General features: G+C 70.5%; 3 protein-coding genes across 3 annotated transcripts; 2 read left to right on the forward strand and 1 right to left on the reverse strand.

Moving 5' to 3' along the window:
- Window positions 1-262: 262 nt before the first annotated feature.
- Window positions 263-3,565, reverse strand: RHOBADRAFT_55645 (uncharacterized protein; the record flags this gene model as incomplete). Its single annotated transcript, XM_018417948.1, has 8 exons — window positions 263-1,218; window positions 1,331-1,530; window positions 1,656-1,925; window positions 2,021-2,334; window positions 2,409-2,757; window positions 2,827-2,945; window positions 3,028-3,106; window positions 3,182-3,565. 8 exons carry the CDS (start codon window positions 3,563-3,565, stop codon window positions 327-329), a joined length of 2,607 nt encoding a protein of 868 aa, XP_018268590.1. The 3' UTR covers window positions 263-326.
- A 754-nt stretch (window positions 3,566-4,319) lies between these two features.
- On the forward strand, window positions 4,320-9,701 carry RHOBADRAFT_46587 (uncharacterized protein; the record flags this gene model as incomplete). The annotated part of the gene is made up of 11 exons (XM_018414821.1): window positions 4,320-4,425; window positions 4,614-7,603; window positions 7,684-7,787; window positions 7,856-8,003; window positions 8,069-8,245; window positions 8,321-8,383; window positions 8,473-8,539; window positions 8,613-8,680; window positions 8,749-8,773; window positions 8,841-9,413; window positions 9,496-9,701. 11 exons carry the CDS (start codon window positions 4,320-4,322, stop codon window positions 9,699-9,701), a joined length of 4,527 nt encoding a protein of 1,508 aa, XP_018268591.1.
- A 708-nt stretch (window positions 9,702-10,409) lies between these two features.
- Window positions 10,410-12,864, forward strand: RHOBADRAFT_39117 (uncharacterized protein; the record flags this gene model as incomplete). The annotated part of the gene is made up of 4 exons (XM_018413594.1): window positions 10,410-11,077; window positions 11,161-11,575; window positions 11,673-12,383; window positions 12,484-12,864. Coding segments are annotated over 4 exons (2,175 nt in total), but the record flags the coding sequence as incomplete, so codon positions are not given.
- Window positions 12,865-15,417: the final 2,553 nt, after the last annotated feature.

The raw sequence follows: 15,417 nt of genomic DNA on the forward strand, positions 1-15,417 counted from the left end.
TGAGCGAGAGCGAGCGAGAGCCCGCGAGAGGCCCGCGAGAGAGCAAGCTACGCGCGAAGCTTGACAGGCCGCACCTCGTCCGCCGCCGTTCTGGGGGTGCGTGCGCCGAGCGCGACCCGACATACCGCGGGCAGTGAGCGCACAGAGACGCGGTACGCGCTCGCTCGCTATCGCTCGGACAGAGGCTCGTCGAGGAGGCGCAGCTCTCGCTCGCTCTCGCTCCCGGACCCTCTCTCCTCGTCCTCCTCCTCCTCCTTCGACGACGAGCGCAGCACCGAGCGAGCCGCGTTGCAGCCCCTTCCCCTCCCCTCACCCTCCCACAGCCTCTACTCGACCCTCGCGCGCTTCTTGTCCCCCTTGCTGCTGCTCCCGCCGCCGCTCGGGCCCCCCTCACCCTGACCCATCTCGACGTCCCTCCCCCTCTCCCGACCGCGCACCTCGTCCCCCTCGCGCTCGCGCTCGCCCTCGTCCTCGGGCGCCCTCGCGCGCTTGGGCGTCCCGGGCGTGCCCGGCTCGGCGACCGTTGCGCCGGTGGTGGTGCCGGTGCGCGGCGGCGGGGTCTCGGCTTGCGGCGACGGGGGAGGGGGCGTGCCGGGCTCGTCGGGTGCGGGTGCGGGTGCGGGTGCGGGTGCGGTCGAGGTCGAGGGAGCGGAAGAAGCTGAAGAGGAAGAAGGGGCGGCGGCGGCAGCGGCGAGGGAAGGAGGAGGCGGCGGCGTGCCCGCGTCGTCGTCGCCGTCGGCTGCAGCTGCAGCTGCGGGCGGCTCGACGTCCATTTTGGCGTCGTCGCCGTCGCGTGCGCCCGTCGCGGCGGCAGGCGGCTCGGGCGTGCCGGCCTCCTTCTCGCGCACCTTGGGCGGGCGCAGCCCGAGTACCGACTCGTCGCTGTCGTACTCGCCCTTCTCGTCCTCCTCCTGCTCCTCGCCCTTGACCTCCCCCTCGCCCGCTCCCTCGCGCTCCTCCCTCTCGCGCCTCTCCTCGTCCATGAGCCGCTTGAGCTTCTCGACGTCGCCCGCGCCGATCCGGGCAAAGAACCTCAGCTCGCTCGACGCGGCGGCGCGCACGGCGCGCCACTGGGCCGCCTGGTGCGCCGCCTCGGCGCTCGCGAGTGCGCCGGGCGGCGAGGCCGCCGACGCACCCGCAGAGCGCAGGCGGCGCAGGGCCGCGAGCGACTGCGAGTAGGCGCCTGTGGGCGCGAGGAGCGATGAGAGGTCGTCGGCGCTGTTGGGAGGGGGAACGTGCGGGTGCAAGGTCAGGGTCGTTGGTCGCGAGGATCGGGGCGCGAGAGAATGGCCCGAGAAAGAGAGAGAAGGGGAGAGAGAGGAGGACGCACCCGACGCTCGGCTCAAACCCGTCGAGGCTCGTCGTGTTGTGCCGCCACAGGCGGTCGAGCCTCGGGTTGCCCAACGCGTACGGGAAGCGCTTGGGGCGGCGCGCGAGCGCCTTGTGGCGGGCGCGGGCAGTGGCCGACACGTCGGCGGTCGCGAGGGCGGGCTTGGTGAAAGGCTGGCACGACCGGAGCTTCCAGTCGGTCTGTGGGGCGCGAGGGAGGCACAAGGAGGGAGTGGACGCGCAAGGCGAGTCAGTGAACGTCGATGGGGGACTTTGCGAGGGAGAATGGGGGAGGAGAGGGCGCGAGAGGAGAAACGAAAACGCACCCAGTTCTGCTCGCGCGTGAGCACGACCATGACGGCCTTGCGGAACCTCCTCCCACCCTGCATGTCGTCCATCTCGTCGAGCGTGCGACTCCTCAGCTCGCGCACCCACTTCTCGTCGTCGGCGCCGAGCACGTGCGGCGACAGGGCCGGCTGGTTCGTGACGGGGAGCGCCGCCGTGCGCGCTCGCGCCGACGGCGTGAGCGACAGGAGGTACTGGAACAGGATGAGGAGCTGGACGAGGATCTGGCGCCGGAAGGACGGGTCCGAGAGCTGTGGCGGGGGCCCGAGGGAGAAGGTCAGGGCCGGAACGGTCGTGCGACGATGACAACGACGACAACAAGAGACGAGAGAAAATGCGAGCGTACCTCGAGGTCGAGCAAGTTTCGGCTCGTGAGGAACTTGGGGAAGAAGTACTCCTCGAGGCCCTCGTCGGCCTCCTTTGCGCCCTCGCCACCCCTCGCCGGCGCCGCCTTGTCGCCTTTGGCCGCCGTGCCCGACAGCGCCTTCTCCTTCTTGGTCGCGGCGTCGAACGCGGCGAGCGTTTTGCGGACGCCCGTCTGGAGGTCGGCGAGCGGGGAAGACGAAGAAGAGGGAGGTGCGGGCGAGAAGAGGAGGTGCGGGTTGTTGAAGACGCGTTGGAGGGACCAGAAGGTAGCGTAGAAGCCCGACGACGTCCCGCCTGCGCATTCGAGAGTCTGTCAGTGGCGTTTCTAGACGTCGGGCGAGGAGGAGAAGGAGGAAGAGGAGACGCACTCGAGCCCGCCTCGGCCTCTTCTCCCTCCTCGACGTCGCCCATCTTGGCGTCCTCGCCCTCCTTGCCCTTGCCCTCGGCCTCGTCCTGCTCCTCCTTGGCCGCATCGGCTTTGGCGCCCTCGATCTCCTTGGCCTTGACCTCCTGCTCCCACACGGAGCCCTTGCCGAGGTTGAACCCGCCGCGCAGGTTGACGCCGCTCTTCTCGCCGAGCGGGAACACCGAGCTGAGGAGGAGGAGGATCCGGCCCGAGAGGATGACGGGCCCGGACTGGGAGCGCGGGAGGCGCCGCAGGAGGTCGTTGAGGAGGCGGAGGAGGATCGGGCCGCGGCCGCGTGCGGAATCCATGCCCTGCGGGAGGCACGTCGGCGTCGAGGTCAGGCGAGTGCTGAGAAGGAGGGAGGGGGGAGGCGGGCGCACCTTGGTAAGGCGCTCGGAGCGGGTCTCGATGTAGCTCAGGAGCGGCTCGCACGCCGTGACGGGGCGCAGGTCCATGAGGGCCGACAGGATGTTGAGCGGGACCATTTCGTCGAGGTATTCTGTGCGCATGGCCGCAGCTCTCACGTCAGGACGTGCAACAGGCCGCGCGACTGGAACGAAGAAGGGCGGAGCGCGACGCACCCGACTCGTAGGCGCACAGGACGGCGTCGAGGAGGTCTTGCAGGTGGGCGAACGCGGCGTCGTCTGACGAGGTTGTTGCCTGTACGCATCGGCGAGTGTCAGTACGCCGCACGAGGCCCAACCGGGAGCGAACAAGGGGGGGGGAGAGACGCACCGCCTCGTTGACGAGCTCCTCGAAGGCGCGAGTGAGGGTCGCTTGCCTCGCGTCGACCTCCCAGTCGGGCCTGCCGGTCATCTCGGAGCGTTTGAGCGCACCCGCATGGCTCAGGGCGTGGTGGACGGCGTCTTGGAGCTGCTCGGCGGTCGCGGGCTCGTCGTGGTCGCGGCGCGTCTTGAGCGACTGGGCGAGGTCGCGCAGCTCGTGGCGGATCGCGGTGCGGAAGGCGAGGTAGGGCGACTGAACGGCGGGCGTGCTCGGGGCCGAGGGCCCTGGTTGAGCGACAGTCGGGGCGGCGAGCGAGGCGGAGGCGGGGGTCGACGAGGTCGAGGCCGTGAGGGGCGTGAGGGGCGACGACAGGGTGGCGAACGGGTCTGCCATGGGCCTGTGCGTGCTGCGAGTCGCTCTGCAGACGCTGGCGGGATGATTGAGCAAGAGCGAGGTCGGGCTGGTTTCATCTCGTCTCGTCTCGCCTCTTCCTCCTCCTCCTCCTCACGTCGGGCTCAGCGTGCGGTACTGCTTCGGCGAGACGTGCAGCCATGTCCAGGTGCATAGCTTGCGAGTGAGTGCGCGCTCGTCCCATGAGGCGGGCTGCACACTCCTCGTCGAGACGGACCGTCTCAGCGTCTTGGCGACGTCCGCTCTCCTAAACTCTCTCGCTCGGCGTGCGACGCGAGACAGGGCGGGGTCGAAGGGCTCATCTCGCGCATCTCGCATGGGGCGGCGAGCTGGCCGCAGTGTCGTCTGTCGACGTGCGCCCGCAGACGCTCCGAGACGGCGGGCTCTCGCTTGTTCTGCATCTACAAGCTCGCTTGCGAGAGCCGACTCTGCGTGCGACACGCTCACTTGAAGCCAGAAGCACCCGCTCGAGCGCCAGCCTTGTCACCGCCGGCCGCCTCGCTCGTTCCGAGTCCGACTTTCGCCTGATTGTGGCCGTCCGTTCCCTCCTCTCCCTCTCCCTCGTTCGCCCTCCCCGCCCTCTCTTTCCCACCTCGCCATCCAGCAGAACCTCGAGCACCGCACCCAGTGAGCCCCCTAGCCTCCCTCCCCGAGCCCCTCCTGAACGCGAGCTGACCCACGCTCCCCCTCCCCCTCGTCCGCCCTCCCATTCCCTCGCAGCCGCCCTCGAGCCACCATGGACGGCTTCCCCGACCTGCGCCAGCAGCCTGCACCTGTACCGACATCGATCCCGTCGACCCATGAGGACCTCGTCGTCCTCGAGGACCAGCACCCGGGTCCGCGTCCGTCCACCTCATCAGGTGAGTTCCCTCTACTCTCGCACCCATCCAGCCCCTCAGAGAAGCACTCGTCGAGCTCTAGAGCACACGGCAGTAGCCTGGAGCTGCGCGCTGGCGACGCATACACCCTCGTCCGTCGCCCTCGCCTCGCCCTCTTCCTCGCGTTGACATGCCTCCTCTCTCGTCCGCAGCGCCTCTTCCGCCGCCGCCGCGCTTCTCGGCCAAGGACATGGTCACCATGGCGCCCAACAACTCGAACCCGCACTCGTTCGGTGTCATGTTCAACGGCGCCGTCAACCTCGGCGAGCACCCTTGGCCCGCGTCGGCGCCTCTTCCTCCGCCCGAGCTCCCCGTGCTCCCGTTCGTCGGCGTCTTCGAGCCCAAGGTCGCGCTCCTGCCGCCGCCACCGCCGCCGCCTTTCAACGTCGAGCGCTCGCCGGTCGGCGCGCCGCCGCCTCCTCCGCCTCAGCAGCTGCCCGCCGAGCTCATCCAGCAGCAGCCGCAGAAGGTCCAAGGTCCGCCGTCGCCTGTCCTCCACATCAACGCGTCGTCGTCGCAGTCGTCGTCGATGTCGGCGCCGCCGCCGCCGCCGCAGGCCCAGCAGGCGCCGTTCGTCGGCTACGCGCCGTTCCCGGGCGCCGTGCCGTGGCTCGGGCAGGGCATCCCGTCGCCGTACCTCGGCTACGCGCCTCCTCCGGGCATGCCCGGTGCACCGCCCCTCACGCCCTGGTCGCCCGTCCCGCTGCGCAACATCGACGAGTGGGTGGGCGGCACCTGGTCGCCCGGGCAGGCGCCGTTCCCGGCGTCGGCGTCGTCGCCGCCTCACCCACCGCAGCCGTCGACGACGTCGGCGATGAGCGTGGCGGGCCACCGCAGGCGCGGCTCGTCCTCGGTCGCGTCGACGACGACGGGACCGGTCGAGTACCCGATCTCGGCCGCACGGTCCGCCGCCGCGCATGCCGCCGCCGAGGCGACTCGTGCCGCCCAGGTCGAGCACGCCGCCGCCGTCGCCCAGTACCACCACCAGCAGCAGCAGCAGCAGCAGCAGCAGCAGCAGCAGCAAGGCGGCGGCGACCCCGCGTCCTTCTCGAGCGACCTCGGCTCGTTCTCGATGGCGAGCATGAGCGGCTGGCCGGCGTCGTATCCGTCGCCGCAGCAGGTCCACCAGGCGCAACAGCAGCAGGCCCACCTCATGCAGCAGCAGCACCTGCACCAGATGCACCAGATGCACGCGCACGCCCAGATGCAGCAGGCCCACGAGCAGCAACAACAGCAGCTCCACCACATGCGCCAGTCGTCCTCGCCGTCGCTGCACGCCTGCTCGACGACGCACACGCCACCGTCCGACACCGGCGCCGACCTGCGCACCTCGGGCTCGCCGCCGCACTCGTCGTCGTCGTCGTCGGGCGTCGCCTCGCCGGGCTTGTGCGCCGTCGCCGGCTGTGCGCGCCCCGTCTTCTGCGAGCTGTCGCCGTGTGGCGACCGCCTCTGCCGCGACCACCTCGGGTGGGTCATCCGCGGCGCGAGGACCGTCGAGGTCGACGAGCGCGCGAGCGACGACCATGGCGGCGAGGCGGCGGCGGCGCCGAGGACCAAGAAGCTGTTCCGCTGCGTCGCGTGCCGCGTCGAGTCGAGCATGGCGGGCCCGACGTCGAGCGCGAGCGCTGCCGCCGGCGCCGCCAAGAGCCGTCGCCCGTCCGAGCCCGTCGTCGGCCTCGGTCTCTCGAACGTCGACGTGCCCGCCGCCAACGACGACGCGGTGCACGCCTTCTCGATCAAGTACTTCTCGTCGGGCCCGGCGCCGTTCCTGCACCCGTCGCAGCCGTCGCCCACGTCGAGCTCGGCGGTCACCGCCGGCACCGGCAACGGCGGCGCGCACGAGATCGTCGACCTGTCGACGGCGCTCGATCCGGCTGGCGACGCGTCGCTCGTGCAGCACCTGCGCTTCCCTCCCTCGTCGGTGCCCGGCCTCGAGCTGCAGCCGGGCGCTTCGTTCGTCCCGTCGCACGCGCACGGCGGCGGTGGCGCGCCCGCCCTCGCGCCTCTCAACATCGAGCTTGCGCGCAGCGGCGGCGGCGGCGGCCTGAGCGGCATGCAGCGCGTGCCGCGCCCGCCGTCGCCGCCGTTCCCGGTCGGGTCGCGGTTCGTCGGGCCCGAGGGCACGTTCCTCTTCCAGGCCTCGACCTCGGGCCAGGACGTGCAGCAGAGCATGTCGGCGGGCGAGCTCACGCCGACCGAGAAGGCGAGCAGCTACGGCAGCGAGCCTGGCGCCTCGTTCGCCCGCGACGACGCCGAGGCCGACGTCGTCGCCCGCCCGAGCTCTGCGCAGCCGACGCTCGAGGGCGCCTCGTCGTCGCCCGTCACGACGTCGCCGATCCGCCGCACGCACGAGTACAAGCGCTCTCTAAGCCGCTCGGTCACATCGCCGGCGGCCATGTACGCGCCCAACCCGCTCGAGGCGGCGCTCGTCGCCCAGTTCGGCGCGCGCGACGTGCCACGCCGCCTGCCGTCGCCGCCCGAGAGCACGCGCACGCCGTCGCCCGTGCACCGCGAGGGCCGTGCGCTCCCGCCGTCGTACCCGTCGCCCGAGGTGCAGGCGCGCTCGACGAGGGCGGCCGACGAGGCGGCGCAAACGGCCGATCGCCGCGGCTCGCTCGGGCACGCCATGCTCCAGCCCGACTTTGCCTTCCCGGCGCCGCACCACGTCCTCGTCCAGCAGCAGCAGCAGGAGCTCCGCACGCCGCCGCGCAGCTTCACCCAGTCGACCTACCTCCCCTCGCCCTACTCGGCGATGCCCATGCCGCCCATGCCGCCCTACCCGTCGTTCCCGCCGGGCAGCGTCTCGGTCCAGCCGCAGTACGCGTCGCCGAGCGGGCTCAACGCGTTCGCGCCGACCTTCTTCGGCCCGGTGCCGTCGACGCCGACGCAGCGCGGCGCCAAGAAGCGCGGCAGCCTGCCCGGGCCGCCGATGTTCGGCCTCGGTCTCGGCGGGTTCCCGCACTGGGTCGAGCGCGGGTCCGGCGCCCCGGCCGCCGGAGGAGGAGGAGGAGGAGGAGGAGCGCGGCGCGGCGGCATCACGGCGAGCGCGACGTTCCCGCCGAGGCAGCCGGCGACGCTCGACCCGATGGAGGACGGCGCCAAGCTCGAGCAGGGAGGGTGGCCCCTCGTCAAAGTCGAGAACGTGCGTCGCGCTCGTTCCTCCTCCTCCTCTGTCTCTCTCTCGCGACGAGCGACGAGCCTTACTCGGTCTCGCCCCTGCAGATCCCGTTCCACACCCGGGTCGTCGACATCGAGCAGTGGCTGCCCGAGGGCTGCCTCCCGACCGAGGCGCAGTGCCTCCAGCCGATCCACATCATCCTGCACCGGTGCGTCTCCTCGAGCCGCCTTCCCAAGTCGAGAACCGCCGTCCTGACTCGTGCCCTCGCCCCTGCAGCGCGACGGGCCGCACGCTCCCGCACTGCTACCTCGAGGTCGTCGACATCCAGCACGCGACCGACCTGATCGCCCGCATGGACCGCTCGCACCTCGGCGACCGCACGGTCCGCGTCAAGTGGGAGCGCCCGGGCGAGCTCATGCGCGACGTACGTCCCGCCTCTCTCTCCTCCTTCATCGCGAGCGTCACTGACCCTACGACGATGCGCCGCAGCTGTTCGCCCAGCAGGCCTACTTTCAGATGGGCGGCTCGGGCCCCGGCGGGCACGCCCACCTCTCGTCGCCGGCCGCCGCACCGCTGCCGCACCTCCCGCCCGAGGGCTTCCGCATCCCCGAGGTGCTCCTCACGGCCGACGACTTTGTGCGCCTCGTCGGCTTCACGACCAGGGCGGTGCGTCCAACCCCTTCTCCTCCCCTCCCTCTTCTCGACCTTGAGCAAGCGCACTGACTCGGGCTCGCCGCGCAGATCCAGTTCCGCGAGCGGCCGTTTGAGCGTTCGTTCTACAACGTCGCGACGCTCGTCAACAAGGTGCGTCCGCCGTCCTGCGCCGTCTGTCCCGTCCGCCCTCTCTCTCGAGTGCGTGACTGACTCGGCTTTTCGCCCGTATGATCGCGCAGTTCCCGTGGAAGAGGGACGACCTGTGGGACGAGGCGCTGCGCAACGACATGTTCGAGACGGTCCGCTGTGCGTCGAGCCTTCCTCGCCGTCGTCGTTCGTCGCCGCCCGACTGACCCGCCACACGTTCCCCTCCCCGCAGTGGTTCTCGACAAGGCGCTCGAGCTCGCTCAGCAGGACTCGCTCTTCGTGCGCATCTCGGACCTCATCGTGCGTCCCCTCCTTCCTCTACTCTCGCCACGCAAAGACGCCGAGACTGACGAGCCGAGCGCCACCAGGTCAAGAGCGGCCAAGCCTGTCCCGGTGCGCTGCCTCTCTCCCTCTCTCTCTCTTTCTCTTCCTCGCGTACCGGTCCTGACGCTCGATACAGTCTTTACGGACGAGCAGAAGGCGAGCCTGTCGTCCGCACTCGCTCAGATGCTCGCCGCTCGCGCCTCGACGCCCAAGAAGCACCACCGCGCCTCTTCGACCTCGACCCGCTCGTCGGCGTTGCCGTTCGCCCCGCTGCCACCCAACCCGAACTTGGCGACCGGCTCGCCTCGCACGCCGCAGCACGGCGCGCGCTCGTACGCGGCGCGCATGCCCGCGACGCCCGAGTCGCCCGAGTCGCCGCTCGCTGGCCTCGGCGGGCGTGCGCTCCCGCCGCACATGGGTCGCGGCAGGGGCCGCTACGGGCACGAGTACCGGCGCACGACGAGCTACCGCAACCTCGGCGAGGCCAAGGTCACGATCGAGGGCGCTGCGGCCGAGAGCCCGGCGTCGGACGGCGAGCCGCAGGAGGAGGAGGAGGAGGAGGTCCAGCAGGGCGGCGCGTGGGTCCCGCTGCAGCAGGGCGAGGGAGGCGAGGGGGCGGACGAGGGCGAAGACGACGTCTTCAGCGACGGGGGCGGGAGCAAGAGCGGCAGCGGGAGGTCGAGCGCGGGCGAGCGCCATGGCCACGACTGTGCGTCCCTCCTTTTTCTTCCTGCCTCTCGTCTCTCGTCGCCTCTCCCCTTCCTGCACTGACTCGCATGTTCCGTACGCAGACACGCACCGCAAATCGCCGTCGTCGACCTCGCAGTGCGGCGCCGGCCGGCCGGGTTTCGTCGAGCACGCGCCCTCGGCTGCTGCGGCGGGCCCGACGCTCGGCGGCAAGGGCACGTCGGGCCTGCACACCCCGCCCGACTCGCCCGAGTTGACGCGCAGTGCGCCTGTCCTCGCCGCTGAGCCGAGCGAGGCGAGCGAGCAGTAGGAGCCGAGACGGCGCTCCTCTCGAGCGAGCCAGGCCGCCCGGCGCTCGCGCAAAATGTACTCGTACCCTTCCCTCGCCCTCGTCGTCGTCGTGTTCCACTCTCTCTCTCTCTCTCTCTCTCTTTCCCCTCTCTGACTGTACAACGCCCCTCGGTCATCCTCCCCGTCCTCCTCGTTCGTTTCCTCCTCTCGCACTCTCGTCGCACCCGTCGCCCTTCAGTCTCGCCCTCTCGATTCGTCAGTGCCGTCCGTTCTACCTGCAACTTGAGCCCCTTCCTTGTTCATAGCCTCGCGTGAGCCGCAGAGAGAGAGCCGCTGGTCCGAGTTGAGGAGAACGAGGAGGTCGAGGCAGCAGGCGGGAGACGCGCGGCACAGGGCGCGTTACTCGCGCACAGAGAGTCACTGCGCTTGAACGCGCTGTGTGACCGGCTGCAGAGCGGCGTGTTGCGGCCGCCGTGGCGTCGTCGCGACAGCAGCGCGGAGACGGGAGGCTGCTCTCCACCGCTCGCCCCTCCACGCCGCCCGAGGGAGTGCGAGAGCTCGCGCAAGCCGCCACACGCGCTCGTACAGCGTCCCCAGCTACACCAGCCAGCCCGCCACCCCTCCCTCGTCCCTCGGCACCTCCCCTCGTTCCTCATCGCTCGACTCGTCGTCTCGAGCTCCCATCCTCCCTCACCGCATGCTGCCGGGCCACGCCTGAGCCCGTGCCATGTCCGACGACGAGTTCGACTTTGACGACGCGGCCCTGGGCGAGCTCGACGCCATCGAGACGGCGCTCCAGTCCGGCCTCGCCCTCCCGCCTCGCTCCCTCGTCAACAAGCCCGGCCTCGTTCAGCGCGACTTGTTTGGCGGCACCGTCATCCAGCAGGAGCGTCCTCCGCCCAAGGCGGGCCCGTCTCGCGCCGGCCAAGGCAGGGCAGGTGGGACCGGCGCCGGCAGCGGCGGCGACGGCGTGACCCAGGCCAAGACCAAGCAGGTCAAGGAGTGGGACCGCTCGAGCTTCGCCAAGCACGGCTGGAGCAAGCGCGGTGCGGCCGAGGCCAAGGCCAAGGCGCAGGGCAAGCGGCCCAAGGGCAAAGGGCGCGCGTACGGCTCGGACGAGGACGACTGGGACGAGGACAACGTGCTCGACGACGACGACGACGAGGGCGACGGCGACGAGTTCCTCATCGACACGTCGTACGACCCCAAGGCGCCCATCCTCCCGATCAAGTGGGACCCGGACCGCGAGGCGGCGAGGACGTTCGTCTACCCGGTCCAGCCCGACAAGCCGATGCGCGTGTACCAGTACAACATTGTCAGCCGGGCCCTGTTCGAGAACACGCTCGTCAGCCTGCCGACCGGTCTCGGCAAGACGTTCATCGCCGCCGTCGTCATGTGCGTCCTCCCTCTTCCCTTCCTCGTCCTCCGAGATTCCCTGCCGTTTTCCCGAGCTCACCTCGTCGTCTACCCACTCGCAGGCTCAACTTCTACCGGTGGTACCCTCGCGGCAAGGTCCTGTTCCTCGCGCCGACTCGACCGCTCGTCACGCAGCAGATCAAGGCGTGCCACTACATCGCCGGGATCCCGCAAAACGACTGCATCGAGCTCACCGGCGGCACGCCGGCCAAGCTGCGCTCGGTCGGGTGGCTCACCAAGCGCGTCATCTACTCGACGCCGCAGACGGTCGAGCGCGACCTCGCCAAGGGCCGCCTCGACCCGCGCGACGTGACCTGCATCGTCGTCGACGAGGCGCACCGTGCGAGCGGCGACTACTCGTACTGCGGCGTCGTGCGCTACATGATGTGCCGCAACCCGCACTTTCGCGTGCTCGCCCTCACGGCGACGCCCGGCTCGCGCGGCGAGGCGGTCCAGGAGGTCATCGACAACCTGCACGTGCGTCCCCCCGTCTCTCTCTCTCTCTCTCTCTCTCTCTCTCTCTCTCTCTCTATCTCGCCTCGTAGAGTCCGCCCTGACTCTTGCTGTCCTGCAGATCGGCCGCATCGAGGTCCGCGCCGACGACTCGCTCGACATCCGCCAGTACGTGCACAAGAAGTCGTTCGACCTGTGCGTGCTGCCGCTCGGGCCGCAGCTCGGCGCCCTGCGCGACAAGTGGGCCGGCCTCATGAAGCAGTACATCCAGCCGCTGTACGCTTCGCGCCTCCTGTGGTCGCAAGACGCCGTCATGCTCTCGCCGTTCGCCGTCCAGCAGGCGTACCAGAAGATCAACCAGCTCCCCGGCGGCCGCAAGGACAACGGCAAGTTCTTCCCCATGATCAAGACGCTCGCCATGATGGCTCGCGCCATGGAGTACCTCGTCGTCCAGTCGGTCACGTCGTTCCTGTCGATCGTCAAGGACGTCGAGGGCGCCGGGTCCAAGAACCTCGTCAACTCGAGCGGGTTCCGCGAGGTCCTGCGCGACACGGACGCGCTCCGCAGCCGCGCCGGCTACGTTGGGCACCCCAAGATGGAGAAGCTGCGCTCGATGTGCATCGAGCACTTTACCAACGCGCAGCACGAGCGCGACGAGTACACGGGCGAGCGCCGCGAGACGCGCGTCATGATCTTCTGCAACTTTCGCGCCGTCGTCGAGGAGATCGTCGAGTGCCTCAACACGCAGCGCCCGCTCATCAAGGCGACGCCGTTCGTCGGGCAGGCGAGCTCGAAAGGGTCCAAGGGCAAGAGCCAGAAGGAGCAGCTCGAGGTGCGTCCTCGTCCCTCTCCTCTCTTCCTCCCCCTCTCCTCCCGCTCGCCTCTAGTGCAGCAACAGGCGACTGACACATGCACGTCGTACCCTGTCGCAGACGATCCGCAAGTTCAAGCGCGGCGACTACAACGTCCTCGTCGCGACCTCGATCGGCGAGGAGGGCCTCGACATTGGCGAGATCGACCTCATCGTCTGCTACGAGGCCAACAAGTCGCCCATCCGCATGCTGCAGCGCGTCGGCCGCACCGGGCGCGCCCGCGACGGCCACATCATCGTCCTCATGGCCGAGGGCCGCGAGGAGAAGAATTGGGACCGCGCCAACGACGCCTACAACGACGTGCAGAACGCCCTCACGTCCAACAAGACGTTCGAGCTGTACGTCGACGGCGAGCGGCTCCTCCCGGCCGACGTCAAGCCCCAGTGCGAGAAGGTCGAAATCAAGGCCCTCCCACTCGACCTCGACAAGCTCACGATGACGGGCCGCAGCGCCGCCGAGCGCAAGGCGCTCGCCGAGAAGAACCCCAAGCGCAAGGTCGACATCACGGCCAACGCGCCCGACGACGCCTTCCTCGGCTTCCGCACGGCGGGCCAACTCGCCGCCGCCAAGAAGGTCAAACCGCTCCCGCCGTCGCAGGTCCTCCGCGAGCGCAAGGCGTCGGCGCTCCTCACGCTCGAGGAGGAGGCGCAGCTGCGCTCGCGGTGGCAGCACGACACGGCGGGTCGCCCCGTCCGGCCTCAAGTGTTCGACGTCGAGGACCTCCCGTTCGAGCGCGACTCGAGCGGCGGCGCGCAGCGCATCCCGCGCCACGGTGACCGCCACGCCGACCTCCTCGCCGCCCTGCGCACGTGCGACAAGCTGTCGGACGAGCGGCCCGAGTCGCTCGACCCGTGGCACGACGCCCACTCGAAGGCGTTCAACCCCAAGCTCGTCGAGGTGTGGCGCCCCGATGACCGCCGAGGGCCGCCGCTCGTGCACACGCGCCTCAAGCGCCTCCCGCCGTCGTCGCCGGTCGAGTTCTCGGCGTCGCTCCCCCTCCTCACCGGCCTCGTCGCCGGCCCTTCCTTCGACTCGTCCGCGCCCGAGACGACCAAGGCCGAGCTCCCGCTGTTCCGCAGCTCGACGCAGCACGACCTCGACGACCCGCTCGCGCGCGAGCTCTTCTCGTCGCCTGTCGGCGCAGGCCGTCCTTCCCTTCCCAGCCCGCCGAGGTCCCCATCCCCCTTCAGCTCGCCGCCTCGGTGCTCCCCTGTCCTCCCGGTCGCCGACACGCCCATCGACGTCGTGCCCGAGACGCTCGACCTGTCTGCGTTCGACTCGGACGACGACGTCGTCATGCAGCCGGCCAAGTCGTCGGCGCACGAGACGAGCTTCTCGATCGACCTCGACCTCGACGACGACGCGCTCGTCTTGTCCGACAGCGAGCTCCTCGCCGGCGCCGTCGTGCGAGGGCGGTCGGGCTCGGCGGCGCCTGCCGTTGCGCAGAAGGAGCCGCCTGAGCTCGTCTTGAGCGACTCGGACGAGGGCCCGAGCGTCGCTGCGCGGTCGCCGCCGACGGGCGCCAAGGCCGTCAAACTCGCGCGCACCGTGTCGGCGCCTCACGCAGGGCGAGAGCCGGCGCCTGTACCTGCGCCCGCCCGCCGCTCGCAGACGACGACCACGGCGTCGGCTCGGCCTGCCGCGACGACGCCGCCGAGCAGGAGCGCCTTCCGCCCGTTCGCCGCCCCTCGCCCGACGCTCTCGCAGCCCGAGCGTGCCGCCTCGCCCAAGCCTGTCGCACCCGTCGAGGCCGAGCGCGCGGGCGACGTCGAGGACGAGTACGGCGGGTTCGACTTTGCCGACGACTCGGAGCTCGAGGCGTGCATGGCCGACATTCCCGTCGAGGCGGTGCGCGGCCGCAGCGTCGTGCCGGCGGGTCGAGCGCCGCAGGAGCAGCCTGCGCACGACGCCGAGGACGTTGTTGTCGTCGACGAGGAGGACGAGCGGCGCGAGATGCCGCCGCCAGCGTCGACGAGGAAACACGCCGCGACGCCGTCCGTCGCCAAGCGCAAGGCGACGCTCGTCGTCGACTCGTCGCCCGCATCGACGGGCGCCCGGGCCGGCTTCGTCGCCGCCTCGCACCTCTCGGGCGCCAACCGCTCTTTCCGCCCGGCCCTCCCCGCCGCACTCGCGCACGACCCGTCCACGCCCTCGATCCCCGAGTCGGTCAAGAAGCAGAAGCCGATGCGCCGCCTCGCCTTGCCCGACTCGAGCGAGGCGTCGTCGCCCGTCCTCCAGGGCCGGCGAGCGGTCCCGGCCGCCGTCGAGCTCAACGACCACGACGACAGCGTCGAGGTCGTCGAACCGCCTGCACGTGCGCTCGGGCGACTGCGGCGAGGTGGGCGACAGGCGCTCGACGGCGCCGACGAGGGCGGCGACGACATCGTCGAGGAGCGGGCGCCGAGGCGGTCCAAGAAGCGGACGAGCGGCGCCGCCGGCGACCACCATGAGGGCGACGACTCGACTCGGGCGAGCAAGAAGAAGAAGCGGCAGAAGAAGGAACTGCTCACGCACCGCGTCGCCGCCCGGGCCGGCATCTTCGACATCGAGGCCGTCAACTCGTCGGCGTCGGGCTCCGAGGCGTCGACCGAGGGCTACTCGAGCGAGAACTCGATCGACCGCGACTTTGTCGCCCGCTCGTCGGCGTCGCCCGAGCGCGACGACCCGAACGCGAGCGTCGTCTCGAGCGGGCAGCAGGCCCAGTTCTACCGCGACTCGCTCGCCACGCAGGCGCCGAATGGGTTCGGGACGCCGCACTTTGCGAGGGGCGGGCTCGCCAGGTGGGAGGACCGGAGGAGGCTGCCGAGGAAGGCCATCCCGCTGTCGCCCGACGCCCAGTTCGACGAGCAGGAAAGCTGGAGGTGCGTCGTCGTCTTTCCCTTCTTTCCTTCTTTCTCTCTCTCTCTCTCTGTCTCTCTCTCTCGACCTCTCCCTGACCTCGCCTCCTTCTCCTCTCCCACAGCTACGACTCGTTCTGCGTCGCTGACGACGACG

The sequence above is a fragment of the Rhodotorula graminis genome (assembly GCF_001329695.1).
Source record: "Rhodotorula graminis WP1 unplaced genomic scaffold RHOBAscaffold_14, whole genome shotgun sequence".
In the NCBI taxonomy this organism is placed as follows: Eukaryota; Fungi; Basidiomycota; class Microbotryomycetes; order Sporidiobolales; family Sporidiobolaceae; genus Rhodotorula; species Rhodotorula graminis.